Source organism: Mya arenaria, chromosome 6 (assembly GCF_026914265.1).
Source record: "Mya arenaria isolate MELC-2E11 chromosome 6, ASM2691426v1".
Taxonomy (NCBI): domain Eukaryota; kingdom Metazoa; phylum Mollusca; class Bivalvia; order Myida; family Myidae; genus Mya; species Mya arenaria.
Window position 1 is genome coordinate 68,747,931 of NC_069127.1, and position 17,421 is coordinate 68,765,351.

Consider the following 17,421-nt stretch of genomic DNA (forward strand, 5'->3'; position numbering starts at 1 on the left):
TATTGTGACCAAACTTGGTATATGGGAAGAGTTAATGGAGACCTTTCATGGGATTGTGTTGAAGGCCCCTTAGGGTCAAGGTCAAGGTCATCGTTATTGAAAATAGAAGAACAGTTGAAACTGAATATTTTTAGGTATGGTTGACATATTGTGCCCAAACTTGGGTTTTGGGAAGAGTTTATAGAGACCTTTCATAGAATTGCGTTTGGGACCCCGATTCAAGATCAAGGTCACTGTCGCTAAAAACGGTTGAACTGTATTTTTAGTTTTGGTTGACACAACTCTTTATATAGGAAGAGTTAGGGGACATTTGATCTACTGTAAAAAGGACAAGGTTCATATCCTGACATGTTGAAACTTGTGAGGCCCCTATTAAAATCCTATAGTGATATACAGTTGAATACCGCTATTTCGAACACAGTTTATCCAAAATTATCGCTATTTCGAAATTATTTTTCGGTCCCAATTTTACTCCTTCTTTTTATCCCCCGCCTATGAAATAGGGAGGGGGATATTGAAATGGCGTTGTCGGTCCGTCCGTCCGTCCGTCCGTCCGTCCGTCCGTCCGTCTTTCCGTCCGTCCTTCCTTCCGTCCGTCCGTCCGTCACCTGCGTTTTCTCAGTAACTAGCCGGTATAATTTCATGAAACTTAAAATAAATATGAACCACTATACTGGAATGATGCCCGTCCAAAAAAAAATTTGATTGGTCAATTGTCCTTGGAGTTATTGCCCTTGATTTTTTGAAAAATGCACATTCACAGCCATTTCTCAGTCACTAGCTGGCAGAATTTCATGAAACTTAAAATAAATATGAATTACTATACTGGGATGATGCCTGTTCATTTTTTTTTTGGATTGGTCAATTGTACTTGGAGTTATTGCCCTTGTTTTTTTGAAAAACTCATTTACAGCCATTTCTCAGTAACTAGTTGGTAGAAATTCTTGAAACTTGAAATAAATATGAACCAACATACTGCGATGATGCGTGTTTATTTATATTTTGGATTGTGTAATTTGTATATGAGTTATTTGCCCTTGATTTATTAAAAGATCCATGTTTGCAGCCTTTTCTATGCAACTAGCTGGTAGAATTTCATGACACTTGGAATAAATAAGAACCAACATACTGTGATGATGCCTGTCTATTTTTCTTTTGGATTGGTCAATTTTCCTTATAGTTATTGCCCTTGATTTATTAAAAAATCATTGTTTGCAGCTGTTTCTCAGTAAAACCAATGTGCTTATCTTATTCTTTCTGAGATTTTTTTTAACCTTCAAGCACAAACAAGCCATCAAGCACAAACAAGCCATCGTTGGCGGGGGATATCTTTTCACTGAAAATGCTTGTTTAACTAAATTTTTGGTCTTTAATCCGAAATCGCTATTCCGAAATAATCGCTATTCCGAAGTAAAAATTACGGTCCCGATTTGGTATTTCACACCTATTTATCAATTCTTATTTCGAACTCGATCATGTCATAGTTTTTCACACCATACTGCGAATGCATTCGGGCAATGGCTTGAGGTGACAATGGAGCACAATTAGCGCTTGTTAAAGAATTACATTGAGCACGCGTATGTTACAAACATCGATGTCAGAAAATGAGCGATTCATTTGGGTGATGTAGTGTGTACATAATTGCTGGTTACCACAATCTGAAATTCATTCGAAAATGTCTATCTCATCAGATTCGATCACCGCATTGCTCACTCGACCCGCTACTGATCAATCTGAAGAAGGGCCCGGTAACCGATCCAGGAGGATACCTGGATAGGTAATAAAAGGGAAGGGTGCTAAACGGCACCACAATTCGAAAAGCTACTAGGAGAAGTATGACGCAATAAAAGAAGTGGAGGGTGGTATGAAATCTAAATCAAAAGTCACGGAAGCATATGGCATACTCACAGCTGAGCACACTTTCCACATGGCTCAAACAAAAGGAGCACATAAAGTCGCTATATCTCTCCGGAGGTATTGAACCTTTTTTCATATATGAAAGATAACTCAAATCAAGTGTATCGTATTGGAAACGTGTAACTGACATTGTAATCTTCATGACTTAGTATTTCACGTCATCTATAATTCGCGAACGCTGTCATTTGCGGAAAATTGTTAATCCGATTTAACATTGCTATTCGGAAGTAATTGGTTGGGTCCCAATGATTTCAGATTATCGGTGTTCAGCTGTACACATTTTAAAATCAAACTATTAATTACTTTTGTTGGTTAACCAGTAAAAGAAATCATGATAAAACATTTACTTTGTAAAAGTCAGTGAATAAACAAATGCAGATATTCCATTTTTGAGTAGCAACAGGGTTATTTCCCTTGAAAGTACATAATTATTTCTCCAATCCCATTATAGAACATGAACTATATAACATCACATGATCATAAAAATTCTTACTTGATTTCATTCTTTCACATCTAAAATTTATGATGTGGCATTTATAATGTAGCTATGAGACTGTCCAGACAACAGAAATGTTGCTTTTTCCCTTTAAAACAACAAACCAGAGGCCCATACTGACTTGCAGCACCCATTCTCTCATGGGAAGGGAGCAGTTTATATAAATAAAACCCCTGGATGTGGTTTCAAGGTGGAAATTTGATACCATTTTCATACCACTGTAATTGAACTGATATGCAACAAGTGTGCACATTTTCCCAGGAGAAGTCATAACTTCTGAGAAACAGTGAAATTTCATAGTTCCAAATCACTCCCTTTTCTTGTAATATTCATTATATGTTTTTGCTTTAGGGTGGCTGAATGCAGGGTGTGAAACCATGAATTCTATTAGTAATAGTTTGAATGCATTGTGTCAAATTATAATGATTAAGAAGGCGGAGAGATTGAAGTGAGGCAGCTCAGCTTTTTTTTTTCTCAATTAAATTATGTTTAAATTCACTAGGCTCTTCTTATTCAGTTTTTTAAAAAAAGTTCTAATTTAATTAGATTAAAAATTGGTCTTGCGTTTTGTTTTGTTTTATATTTGGATTAAGCAGGAATGGAACCAAATTATGATAGATGTATGTCATGTCAGTAAAGCTGTCAAACTGCTGGTCCGTTTTTCAAAGAAAACAAGTTGGGTATAATGTCATGAGATTATACCCAATTATGTATATTCACTATAGCCTTGCAAAAGTCACATTTGTATTGACCTAAAAATGGCTATAACTGAGAAGTGTTCAAGATACTATCATAAAATTTCGATGAGTACAGGTTTAAGTATAACATTGTAACTAGTAACTATATGCACAGATGTAGCAAGGTAGATAACTCTGTCTTTCATAATTGTTGATAGTGTATAAACAGACAAGCCTATGTCACAGTGGTGCTTTTGGTGTTATATAATTAATTTTTCCTCTAATTAAAGTTCATAAACAATTTAAGAAACAATTACTGTACATAATCCATCAGCTACTCATGTTGCATGATGGTTTTGATGGTAGAGCTGGAAAATGGGTGTCTGTTTTTTTCTTCAATTTTTTTAGTTTGTTTCTCTAATTTTTAACGAAGATTTCTTTCAATCCTTGTCTCTAAGAAACCCCATCACATAAATCTTGTGATCATTTAAGAATTGAATTGTTTAAACCATTTCCAATTACTTGATATTCTAAAACAGGCTCGAGTTTTTGAGATCACTACAGGAAAACACACTTTTCCTTGAAACCATAAAATTACACAGCCTGTTAATTGATTTTACCTGTAAAATTGGAATCCCGAAAATGAGGAAACTGCTACAATAAGTTATTATGTTGAATGGTTGAGAGTGATTTTTGTGGATGAATGGAACCGATAGCAAACACAGATGTGCAACAGAAGTATATAGGTTCGTAAAAAAACAAGGAACTCAAACTAGCTTGATTCAGCAGAAATGATGGCAAAGTGCGCTGGTAATGGTATTTCAGTGGAGAGAAAACAGAGAGAACAATGAAGCATTTCTTATAGATTTGTTTTTGCCACTTACTTCAAGTTGATGCTGGCTTAGATGAGGCTTGTGTAATTTATTTAATGAATATTGATAAATGTTGGGTTGAATGCTCATGAAACCCAGTTTAAACCCCCAGTGAGGTCTAACTTAAGTTGTCACTCAAACTGTGCCAAGACAGTTACCCCAACATCTACCAATAGTGATAACTTGATAGTTGAGTATTTTTTTGGCCTTGATCCATGTGTCATTAAAGGGACTCAACACTTGAAAAAAAGAGAAAATTGTCTAAAACTTAGATAATGATATTGATATTGTTGTGTTACAATTCATTGATTCTTATTTACTGATGTATCATATTCCTTTCCACTTGTATCTCTCGCAGTGTTTGCATAATTGTTTTTTCAGTTTGTCTATCATGTAAATCCAAGTTAGTTTAGAAAATGGCGTTGGTATATGTATCTGTACTAATCACGTGACTTTCACATGCTAAATATACACACTATAAACTGGGAAACCATTATGTGTTATTTTTAAACGGAAAAACTCTGAGCTGAGACAGCGACAAAGTTTTCTTTTAATCGTGTAAAATTATGTATTATAGGCCTCATACTAGCTTGTATTGAAAATTCTAGGCTTGTTTTGTGGAAATAATTTATTTGCCGATTTTGGGACCATCTGGGTCTAGCACAGATAAATATACCAAGGCTATTTTTAAACTAAGTCCAGGGATTTATGTGGTAGGCAACCCTATTAAATTTTGAGTTTAAAAACTGCCGAAAAACTGTGAAAAATTCATGTGTAGTAAGCGATGTGATGCATCATTAAGTAAAATTCAATGCGTTGAGCACAACAATGTCAATTTTATGTAAGTTTATTTTGACAATTTTCTTTTTTTCTTGCAATTGTATCATCTGGTGTCAAGCCCCTTTAAATAGGACAGCTAGTAAAAAGCTGGTTTGTCTTGATTGCCCTTATCATTTTTACTTTTTGCCTGATGTTTACATGATAAACTTCCATGACAGTTGTGATAAATCTGTCATGAATATCATGATAAAAGAACCATATTACATTCAATCAACTGCTTTGGTTGGCTCTGATGTCATGCAAATTTGAGCGAATTATAAGATGAATGGGCTTATTGACTGCCTTTTATGTCTTAATTGGACAATATTTCCAGTAAACTACCCACTCAGTAAGAGTTATTGACCAATCTCTGGCAAGTCCATGATAAGCACCTTGTTAGACATGCTTTTGTTATTTTTAAGGACTTTGATATGTGTAGATCTGTGATGGAATTTGAAAGAAAACATTATTTTATTAGTGATTTCTGATAGTGCTGATGTTTACCATGTCTCATGTGGTATTGTAAGTGCTGACTCCTGGACTTTCTAAGAAGTATTGATATCTCAGATGACTTTGAAAGATCTGAGACAACAACAATAAGAAATGTTGGGCATTTTATTTAGCTTATTGTCATGGCTTTAATGATCAAATCATTTGTCTTCCTCTGCAGTTTAATTATGTCTGGTTCTCTAATGAAAACATGCGGAGTTATTTATTACCTTTGCAAATGAACTCAGCACTTGAAGTTTTGATACATTTGCATATGATGATCGTGGCTTTTGGTCCACCCAAATACACAAATGAATCTTGTGCAACATCAATAGCCTGTCAATCAACTCCACACATCTGCAACTGTGTCAGCGATTGAGCATACCGGTACTCTTTTGTATAAACCAACCTGGAACTTACTATTTAGGGGCATGCACATGTAACACCTGCAAAGGATCTATACATGTTCAGGTTGATTAAGTTTTACATCAACCTAAACCAATTAAATTGATATCTTTGAAGTGCGGAAAACTGTTGTTTGTAATTCAGCTCTTCTGAGCAAAAAGGCATTTCAAGCAAGCATTTATAACATATTGACAGGGGCGTACCTAGCCATACGCCAGTACGCTCGGGCGTACAAATCAGTGATGAATTTTCATTATAAGTGCATGAATCTCTAAAGCATACTGAATAAAAAACAAGTCTTATGAGTTGAATATGCGAACATTTTAATTACTGCTTAAAATTTATGCTACAGGTTGACACTCATAATGCTGAAAATGGTTATATCATTATTGTATTCTAAAAAAATAATGCTCTCACCCCATATTACATTTGGAGTACACCCACAATGATCGTCACATTTTCACAGCCCACTCAATTATATTGGTGTACAAATGAAAATGATCCAGGAACGCCCCTGATTGACAAGTATAAGGTTTGCTGAGTTGATCTGCAAACAGCAGTTACTGTATTAATACATCACAACCAAACTGTTTACCACCAAGATCCCTCAATTAAACAGTATTGTTGAGCACAACCCTCAATACTGGCAGACTAAAAATCTGTCAGGGGAGTAATGGCCCTTGATCACCTGAGAGAAAAAGAAAGCCAGAGTTTTTGTTACAAACAATGCACAAAGAAAAATGCTTCTTGAGGTTAATTTACTGCCATTCCTAATGCAGGAACTCGAGAGTTATCATCCCATGCATTTTGTTGCAGGAATTTTTATGACTTTGCTAGTTTACAAAGCCTTTACTAAAATTGACCTCCATTTAACCATGAACACCCTAGGAGAATAGATCATGTAAAGATGTTCTCTTTGAAAGACAGGCATTTGTCTTTGATCATGGGGGTGTGACTATAAATCAGGGGTAAAAGGCAGTAATGGATCTCAGGTGATGGTCTTCTTTCAGCACTGGTGTTGAAGATTTCAGATGCCTGATGTGGAGTTGTAGGAAGCTAATATTAATGTGCAGGTTTTTGTGTAGGTTTCCTGAAATTTCTCCAAAATTTACAGAGACTCTTGAAAAGTACAAACGTTAATTTAAAACTTTCATACACAAATGAGTTTTATATTAAGTTTTTTTTTGGAAACTCATCTTATTTTTAAGCCCCCACATTTTGCAGTGCTATGCTTTTGCATTGAAGATGTGAACATTTTTAGCTCACCTGAGCAGTGCTCAGGATTAGTGTCTGTTCAGCGTCTGTCAACTATTGCTTCAAATGACATCTCCTCCAAAACTGCCTGACCAATTTATAAGACACTTCACTGAGATGTTCCATGCATAGTGCCCTTTCAAAATTGTTCAAAGAACTGAATTCCATGCACAACTCTGGTTGCCATGGCATCCAAATTGATTTTTTTAACAATCTTCTTGACAAAAACCATGTGACCTAGATATTTGATGCATATCATTGTCTACTGGCCTCGATTTCTCGAAATTTCTTAAGCTTAAAAGGCTTAAGTCGCTTATTTCAATTAGCCAAAATACATACTTAAAATTGATTTTGATAAATGAAAAACGGTTTATAATGATTATCATACAGATAATTCCTATATATCGTCTAAAAATTCTTAAAAAGGTAAAGATAACGCACATTATAGAAACATAAAAATAGTGAGCTTAGCTTAACCCTGTTATAAGGGACTTAAGAAGTTTCGAGAAATCGGGGCCAGGTCCTCTATTAAGTATGTTCAAATCGTGCCTCTAGGTGCATTAAACTGGTACCTCTATGGGGGTTACACTAGTGTCCTATATTCTTATCTAGGGAAATCTTTGAAAATCTTCTTGTCTGAAACTGTTAGGCCAAGACCCTTGATGTTTAGTATTTAGCATCATAATTTATAATAGTCCTCTTTCAAGCTTGTTCAAATTGTGCACCTGGGTTCAAAACTGACCATCCTGGGGTTCACAAGATATAAACTCATTTAGGGAAATCTTTGAAAGCTTCTGTAACATCATATGATGGCCCTTAAATAAGTTTGTACAAATAACGCCCCTGGGGTCAAAGTTGCCCCTCCTCCTTTCGACCTTCTTTGTTATTTTCAAAGCAACAGCAATGACATTTAGACCATGTATACTATGAAAATAAATAGCAATATTGTGCTTAGATGATCTTGATTGTGACCTTTTGACCTACTTTTTTTATTTTTGAAGCTACAACAATGAAATTTAGACCATATGTGGGCAGTTTTGCAAACAAATATCAATGTTGTCCTTGGGTGTGCTATACTCTGACCTTTTGGCCTACCGTTTTATTTTTCATGTGTACAGTTTCAGTGAAAACAAATATCAATGCTGTGCTTGGATGGCTTAAACTGCAACAACATTTGACAATATTCAATCATTGTTTAATCCCTAGTTGCAAAAAGTGCCATAAACCATAAATTCATTCTCATTAAAAACAAAGGTTTAAACCACTCACTTAGGTTAGCGATTTAGGGCCATCATGGTCCTCTTGTTTAAACAATATTCTCTTTTTGTTCAACCTTTGGATGATGTAAGACCCTTATGCATGAAACCCCACACAGTTCTTTTGTTTGCTTATAATTTTGGTGAATTTTATATTGTGTTTATTTATATGATGAGATTGAACATAAAGAGGTGGGAGGGGGCGGCAAGTTTACCTGAGGGCCAAATTTGTGCGAATCAACGCAATTACAATTATACCCATGGAGGTAAATTTATCAGCATTTGTTTAATATTTATTATTTGTTTTTAGAATGAAACAATCATGAGCTGACGTACACACAGTTTAAATATTTCCTAAAATAGTATGACAATATTATTTTTTTGAAAGACAAAGATTTCCTTATTATTTTCCCCGAAATTACTGCAACATAATATTGCTATTAGTGAATAAGAGTGGTATTGATTACAGATATGATTACAGATATGTTTATCATATGTTAGTAATATAAGCGTCATCACTTTTTAGAAGGAAGCAAACATGAACAAGTACAGTTTATTTGTTTTCTGACAGTATGAATTAGTTTTTTGAAAGACGTATAGATTTCTTTTGATATCATCTTCTCAAAATTACTGCAACATAATATGGCTAAGTGAAGTGAATATAAGAGTGGTATTAAATACTGATGTGTCAGCGGTGTAGCTTTTGTGAGGCCAAAAGGCCAGGGCCTGAAAAAACAATTCCTTTTTTAAAAAAAATGTAAATATTGTTGATTTTGATAAAGTCGACTCGAAATTCTTTTTTTGACTTTGACTTTTTAAGCATATTAACCCTCTTGATACATGTATGCCAAAGGCACCATTGCAAGTTCACATTCAAAATTTTCTAAGGGGACATGCCTCCAGACCTCCCTTCTTCTGTGCCTGCCCTTCAAATTGGCTTAAGCTACGTCCCTGTATGTATATCGTATGTTACTAATACCAGTTTCAGCATTATGGCCATTATGTACTTAATATTATACACAAAATATTGGCATTTTAATAAAAATATTATTTTTCTCAATTGCATCCCAAAAAATACGCATTTGTATTTATATAAATGCAACATATGATGACAAAACTACATGTATTGTCACCTCTTTGATGTTCATCCATTATTTCTGTTTATGCTTGGTATTATATAATGGTTTTCAGAGAAAACAATTAATCAGTTCAGCTGATGTATTCAGCACTCCTCCTTGATTGAATTTGATTTCCAGCTCTGTTGTGACAAATGAGGATGTTTTTCCAGACAGATTAACATGGTTAAGCTCCCTCAGCCCCCTGGAATAAAACTGTTTCACTTGATTAAATCACATATAACATGCCTGTAAAACTCCCATCAATGTCCCTTATACAAGAAATATCTCATTGGCAGATTTATTTTCCATTGATTTAACCAACAAATCTGAGATTTTGTCCAAATTTCATGAAAGGAATATTTTGAAACTAACTAATTCCAAGTTTGATGTTATTGGCAATCTATATGGATAATGGCATAATATGTCTGCCTTGTAGCAGAAAATGAATGCCTTTTGTAGAAATAACTGCATAAGGACTGGAAAGTAAAGAATCTGTCTGCAGATTGTTTCCCTGGTTAGACATATTCGCAGATGATCAATGTACTTTAAAGGTTTTTGGTGCAGAGATGAACCAAGAAAAAATGTAAAGGTGCTGTTTTTCCAGTCCAGGGAAATATATACTTCAGAAATTGTTCACAGAATTATGAAAATGTGGCCCCTTCAAAAAACGTTGCTCTTCAATTGTGTTAATGTTGCCCCATTAAAATACATTGCTTTTCAGTTGTGAAAATATGGCTCCCTCAAAATACATTGAGAAAATGTTGCCCCCTAAAATATACTTTGCTCTTCAATTATGAAAATATTGCTCCCTCAAAATACTTTGCTCTTTGATTGTAAAAGTGTGACCTGCTGCACAGCTCTTTAATTTTAATACTGTGGCCCCCTCAAAATACATTGCTTTTCAATTTGTGAAAATGTGCTGCTCTAGAAATCCAACGAAATGCTCTTTGCCATGCCCAATTAGCAGTAAGTAATATTTTCCCTATCACATGGGAGTGACCTAAGGGGTCCAGGGGCACCAATTGTCCAGTCTGCTTTAGCCTCCAATATCTTTTGTTTTATGTTGTTACAAATATACTTCTGTGAAGGAAAATAGCCCCTTGGTAATAATATGAAATGATGGTCATGCCTGGTGATGTTGGTAATACCTTTGAAATGTGTTTTGTTGGTGCCCTCTGATTTAATTTTAAGGTGTAACCTTCCACCTCTTGTCATTTCATTGTCAAAGCCAGTCAAGATCTCTTTCATGTTTATCTGATAATCTGAGTATTCTGTTGTGTGTTAGGTTGGCTTGCTGTGGCTCAAGATCTGAGGCATCATAATGAGCAAATGCAGGTCTGCAGTCTGTAATTATCCTTCAATTATCTGGATGCTCATCTTATCATGGTGGCTTCCCAATCAGACATTGTTCTTCTTGTAGATAATAGATCCTGGTCATCTGCATGCATCTTGCAGACTCAGCAGTCAAAATTGATGGATTGTATATTTTCATTTGTCTGTATTTTCCGATATTTGTGACTCTAACTGCTATTGAGCTTCCCAGTTCATGCATACAGTGACAGACATCTGGGAATTATTGGGAATTATTGGGAAAATTCATGAAAAATCATTCATGAGATAACAATTTTTGTGTTCAACTGTTCAAGTTCTAATACCATATCTGGAATATCCAACTCAACAATTAAACAATATTGGACTGAAATTGTAAACAAAGTTTATGGGTGTGGGAGTATTAGAGTTTTATAGAACAACATGGTGCTGATAAGCCTGTGGGCTTGACACAGAGTATGAAGGGAGTGTAAACACAGTAGGCAGTAACTCAGGTGCGCTGCAGTGTATTTTCGACTGCAGGGTTCCGATAACACGGCCTCATATACTTTCACTGCCATCAATCACTGAAATGAGTCTTACAGCCGTATGAGTACTAGAAAATGTTGCGAAACTTTGGAAAGATTCTAAAGCACTCAGTTTTTGGATTATTGCCCAAATGTGTTCTTCAAGTTCTGTTTTCATAGACAGCCTGGAATTATGTTTTTACTGTCTGCAGTGATGTGATGTGAGAAAGATTATGGAATATTTGTTTGTGAACTTTTTAACAATGTTTGTGATACTCGGATAAGATTTATTTATTGGGTATTGTGTGATTCAAGTGAACTCTCTAATGAAAATGGAAGAATATATCAGGAAAAACATTGGGGTAAATATCAATTTTGATAGAATTTATTGTGAATATTATGTATATTATTATTCTTGTTCACATCATGGTGTTTGTTACTATGAATAAACTAAGGTTGGTTCCCTCATACTTTAGGCTGAAACCTCTCTTTTTGGTATTGGGTAATCAGGTTTTTTTAAGGAGTGCTCAGAGATCGAGGGGGTGGTGGGCAGTACTCAGCAACTAAAAATTTGGCATTTTTTGATTTGAAGACTCTCTAAATTGTTAAATATTATTTGTCATGCCAGATTTAGGTAGAATAAAGCTGACAATTCAAACGTCACAGTACGGTACATATTCCTTACGATGTGTAGCATGTCTTATTAGCTTGAATGTTCATTGGTTACAATACTGCTGTTGTTGATGTGCCTTAAAAGTAGTTAAGAGTATCATCATGAAACTTTTCATGTTTAACAATGCCAGTACCGTAACTCTGGTTGAATACATGTTAACATATTAACAATGGCAGTAAGGCAAAGCAAGAACCATAACTCTAGGTGAACCCATGTTAACAATGGCAGTTAAGGCAGAGCAATAACTGTAACACTAGGTGAACCCATGTTAACAATGGCAGTTACAGGCAGAGCAATAACTGTAACTCTGGGTGAACCCATGTTAACAATGGCAGTAAGGCAGAGCAATAACTGTAACACTAGGTGAACCCATGTTAACAATGGCAGTTACAGGCAGAGCAATAACTGTAACTCTGGGTGAACCCATGTTAACAATGGCAGTAAGGCAAAGCAATAACTGTAGCTCTGGGTGAAATATTTGTTCAGTTATGGACCCTGATTGACTGAGAAATAAATTGAGTGTTTCCTCTGATGATGAGGTGGGGAAATATTGTCATACACAACTTGATGATCCCTTTGTATGGTATTTTAATGGATTGTTTAAAGTTCAACTCAGTTTTCTTGTCTGAAATTTTTCTCGGTTTTGAAGAGCTCTGGAAATATTATTGTGTTTGTATCGATTAGTAAATTGAAATGACATAAAATAATGTAAAATGTTACAAAAAAAAAGCTGAAATTTTATTGAAGCATTTAATTGATGAAAAACGTTTGAACTTTAATTATGTATTGATTGCAAAACGTTACACTGGGTAAGTGCCATAATGTTCCGAGGGTCATTAGTCTTAATGGTGATTTAGTACAATCTTGCATCATGGCCTTAAAGGTACATGCTCATGTTTTGTAAAATGCACTCTTATTATTACATAATGAAGTGTGGTAAATCATTTAGAGTGTTAAAGCTAAGCAAATGTTCATATATGCTTATATATTGTCTTTGAAGTCCCCAATTTTGAAAAGCATGCATTCGTTGGTAACACTTTTCAACAAATAGCTTTAAGGTTAAATTATCCCTCAACTTAATTTGTAAGAGGTCTTATGGGAAAGCAGTTGTTATTGTTTTAACTGTATCGGCGTGCTGTTTCGCTCCCCACTAAAACCAGGTTATTCTTTATATTTTAATTGTATTTTTTTCTGTAAAATTGGTACCAAAGAGCAAAATGATATAATGTTATTGTTTCCAGACATATTACCGTGAAAAAAAATTGTGTCAAAAATCATGAGCAAGTACCTTTAAATTATTTTCACCTCTGCTTTGTTCTTATTGAATTTTCCACATTTAAATACTGGTATTAAGAATTATATTAAACCAAAAAGTGACATATTGTGATTTTCACATTTTAATAATTAATACCATTTTGCACACTCCCTGCAGCTGCCACTTGGAAATGGAGTTATTGAACTGTGCTATTAGCCAACTATATTTCTTTTATTGGCTGAGACAGCTGTGCTGATGAATCAATCACCAAATAAAACCTCAAGTCTCAAGACTTATAATACATGTAAACTAATGGTTGAGTAAATAGTTGGTATAGCACTATCCATGTGCATGTCTGACATTTTCTAAATAATATTTTATTTTAACATATTAGAGAATAGAGAGCCTCAAATTTGGTTGTTAAACCTGAAACCTGGAGCAGAGTCAGGTTTATCAAAGTCCTCAAAGGTTTAAAGGTGTTCAGGGCATCATAAAATATAGTCAGATATAAGTCTTTAATTGTTGTGCATTATCTTTCCTAGTCCAGTCAGAATTGCCCCTGATCAACCCATTTCTATATACATGTGTGTTGGCTATTGGATAAGTCCTTTATACATGTGTGTTGACTATTGGATAAGTCCTCCATACATGTGTGTTGACTATTGGATAAGTCCTCCATACATGTGTGTTGACTATTGGATAAGTCCTCTATACATGTGTGTTGACTATTGGATAAGTCCTCTATACATGTATGTTGACTATTAGATAAGTCCTCTATTCATGTATGTTGGCTATTGGATAAGTCCTCTATACATGTGTGTTGGCTATTTGATAAGTCCTCTATACATGTGTGTTGACTATTGGATCAGTCCTCCATACATGTGTGTTGACTATTGGATAAGTCCTCCATACATGTGTGTTGACTATTGGATAAGTCCTCTATACATGTGTGTTGACTATTGGATAAGTCCTCTATACATGTGTGTTGACTATTGGATAAGTCCTCTATACATGTATGTTGGCTATTGGATAAGTCCTCTATACATGTGTGTTGACTATTGGATCAGTCCTCTATACATGTGTGTTGGCTATTGGATAAGTCCTCTATACATGTGTGTTGACTATCGGATAAGTCCTCTATACATGTGTGTTGACTATCGGATAAGTCCTCTATACATGTGTGTTGGCTATTGGATAAGTCCTCTATACATGTGTGTTGACTATTGGATAAGTCCTCTATACATGTATGTTGGCTATTGGATAAGTCCTCTATACATGTGTGTTGACTATTGGATCAGTCCTCTATACATGTGTGTTGGCTATTGGATAAGTCCTCTATACATGTGTGTTGACTATCGGATAAGTCCTCTATACATGTGTGTTGACTATCGGATAAGTCCTCTATACATGTGTGTTGGCTATTGGATAAGTCCTCTATACATGTGTGTTGGCTATTTGATAAGTCCTCTATACATGTGTGTTGGCTATCGGATAAGTCCTCTATACATGTGTGTTGGCTATTTGATCAGTCCTCTATACATGTGTGTTGGCTATTAGAACATTCAACATCGAGTTCTTTATTTTAGACTTTCATTTAACTGACTGCAGAATCTTCTCTGAATATGGATTACAGTTTTCCAACAAAATAACAAGTATGAAAGTTAAAAATTTCTTCATTTTACTGGAGACTTCAGAAACTTCTCTGAAAATAGATTACAGTTCTCTAATAAAATAACAAGTATGAAAGTTAAAAATTTCTCCAGGAAATCCCAATGCACTTAAGTTGTCCTAGTTATCATACATCATGATAATCCTAATTAACTGATAAAAACATGACAAAGCAGACATCTAAATTGCTACCATGCACTGTGCAGTGAATTTCTGTCTTAGCAGGTAGGATTATTAAATTAAGATAACAGGTAGCCATGATCAGGGTCCTGTTGATTAGCATCTAGTTAATGTTATGTGTTGAAATTCAGGTTGTTATTAATACAGTTTTAATGAGTTTGATAGATGGGGTTTTCTTCATTTTCAGGGGAGGTTGTTGGCTTTCAGGAGCCAAGTTCCAAAAGTCTTACTGTGTGGGTTTAACTTAAATCAAGTAAAAGTTTTGGCACACTTTTTATCAACTGAAGAATCATGTTTCAAAATAACCATAAAGAATTTAAACAACAAATATGATCAACCATAAAATATCAATTGTTTCATGTAAAAGTGAGCTACTGGGTTTTGCTGGTTGAGGACATTATTGGAAATTCATTTGTGTCATATTTGAGTTTGACATGATCCTGTTAGAGATAAACAAATAAACAAGACAAACTTGGATATTTTGACATGAAAGACACAGTTAAGATAAATATATTTTTATCATAATTTAAATCGGGGTATAAACATTAGTTTAAGCATAAAATCTAATAAGTGATGAAAATAAGCAGGGCTGACATGAGTTGATATATATAACATATTAAGCTAAGAGCGCAGTGCGTGTTGTCAGGAACATGATAAAGATTAAATGAAACATGTATCTCCCAATAACCGAATGGCAGCCAATTAGAAATTTTACAGTAAATGTCTGCAGGACAATTTTTGGAGATATGTGGAAAATATTCCATACACCTTCAAAAGGTTGTTATCTAGGTGCGTAATCGCCTTCTTTGAGTTTATAAAGGACTTTCCTTGCCATTATTATATGATTATAATGGCTGCATTATGGCTTAATGTGCTGTATTGCCTGAAATGATTCGGCTATTTTAGTTATTCTAGCTGTGCCGTGAACCCCAGACTTGTACCCTGTTTTTCTTTTAACGTTAGAATTTCTGACGTATGCATGTATGTATGTAGTGATTTAAGGGCAGTGCTTTCCCTTGACAAAGGGAATTAACCACTGTGTCTGACCAGAAACCAATCTAAAGCAAAAGGCAGCTAATAAGTTTGTAGTTTATGGTTATAGCCGTCTGGCTTATTTCCTTGTTTTAAACATGTTATATATATCGATTGTTTTTAAACCATTCCTTTATGTAGTGTAAGGAAAGTTGAAAGAAATGTGTTTTTGTTTTCACTTTTCTTACAATCTAAAAATTTGTCCATAAACCCTTTTCCAACAGGAATTGTAAACATGTATCCCTATAAACTAGTGTCTTTTCTAGAACATGAAGTTGGACTGGGTGCTGTCATAGGTAAATTAGGGACCTTTCATAAACTATAAACCAGTCTATTTCTTCCATGTGATGAGGCTGTCCCAGGAACTGGTGCCATTGATGTGCTCCTGACATCATTATAATAACAAGGACAGGGAAAAGTAAGGGGGCAACCAACTGCTTCTTTGATGGAAATAGCTCAATCACAGAACCCATTTTTTCTTAGGAAGCTAAAATAAATGAAGCTTATGAATGATCGCATGAATGGCATTTAGACTTTCATGGAAGTACATGTACTGGAGGAAAAAAACAATTGAGGCATTAAAACCATCCTCCTCATGATCTCTCACAACTGAAGATGAATATTTACCGAAAATACAGAAACAAACAATTGATGATGGTGCTGAGCAATTTTACCTGTGAGTAGAGTTATAATGATGTGTGAGATATACAGGGTAGATGTAGTTTCCGATATCAGGACACAGCTGTTCTGTAATTGTCTGCCAGATGGGCTGTCTTTCTATGTTTTCTGTAGGAGCTGTCAATGACCTTCACCTTGCCAGGAGAAACTCTATGTTCTGATTTCATTCATAAATTAATGATATTATCATTATGCAGAAACATTAATGTTTGTCTAAATTCATTGCTGCTTTTTGGCTATTTTTGGTGGTTTCATTGTATTTAGATACTCACATGAAATGTTCATTATGGTAACCATTGTGTTATGTATGGCAGGCCCATTACCTGGCTAAATTTGTTGTCAAGTTTAACTATGGTGTGGTGACAACAGAGAGAAAACTAAGAGCATTAGTACTGTAAGTGCTCTTCTATTTGTGCGAAGCATGGGAAACATTTAGGCATTACTTTGACCAGCAGCATCATTATCTACACTACAAACAGTGCCTTTTTTAATTTCTATAAATTGCCCCGCGCCACCCCTGCGTCAAGTCAATGCTATATATGGCTTTGCGAAATGTTAATTAACAGTAATTAAGGTAGCAGTTTTCAATTTTCTGAAGGCCATTTCTTTGTTCCTGTCCTATATATAATTCTTGTCAGTTTTATTAAACTCATATGAACTTGATCCATAATCTAGTACAAATCAGTGCTTTATACTTAACACTTAGTTTGATCCCTGAAAATTTTGCTTTGCAACTGTGAAAGTTTTCAGATGCTTAATTGTCACCATAGTCGCACTTATTTAAATTTCGAATGCCC

At 34.9% G+C, this 17,421-nt stretch overlaps 1 protein-coding gene across 8 annotated transcripts in view; it reads left to right on the forward strand.

The window, feature by feature from the left end:
• LOC128236678 (neuron navigator 2-like) overlaps positions 1-17,421 on the forward strand; it is a 188,774-nt gene that overhangs the window by 48,976 nt on the left and 122,377 nt on the right. Inside the window, exon 1 of one of the 8 annotated variants that reach the window (XM_052951711.1) lies at positions 11,199-11,500. The exons of the other annotated variants lie outside the window; for them this stretch is intronic. Within the exon in view, the coding sequence (XP_052807671.1) occupies positions 11,465-11,500 (36 nt within the window). The 5' untranslated portion in view covers positions 11,199-11,464. Of the gene's footprint in view, positions 1-11,198; positions 11,501-17,421 lie in introns of those variants that run through there. 8 annotated transcript variants of the gene reach the window in all.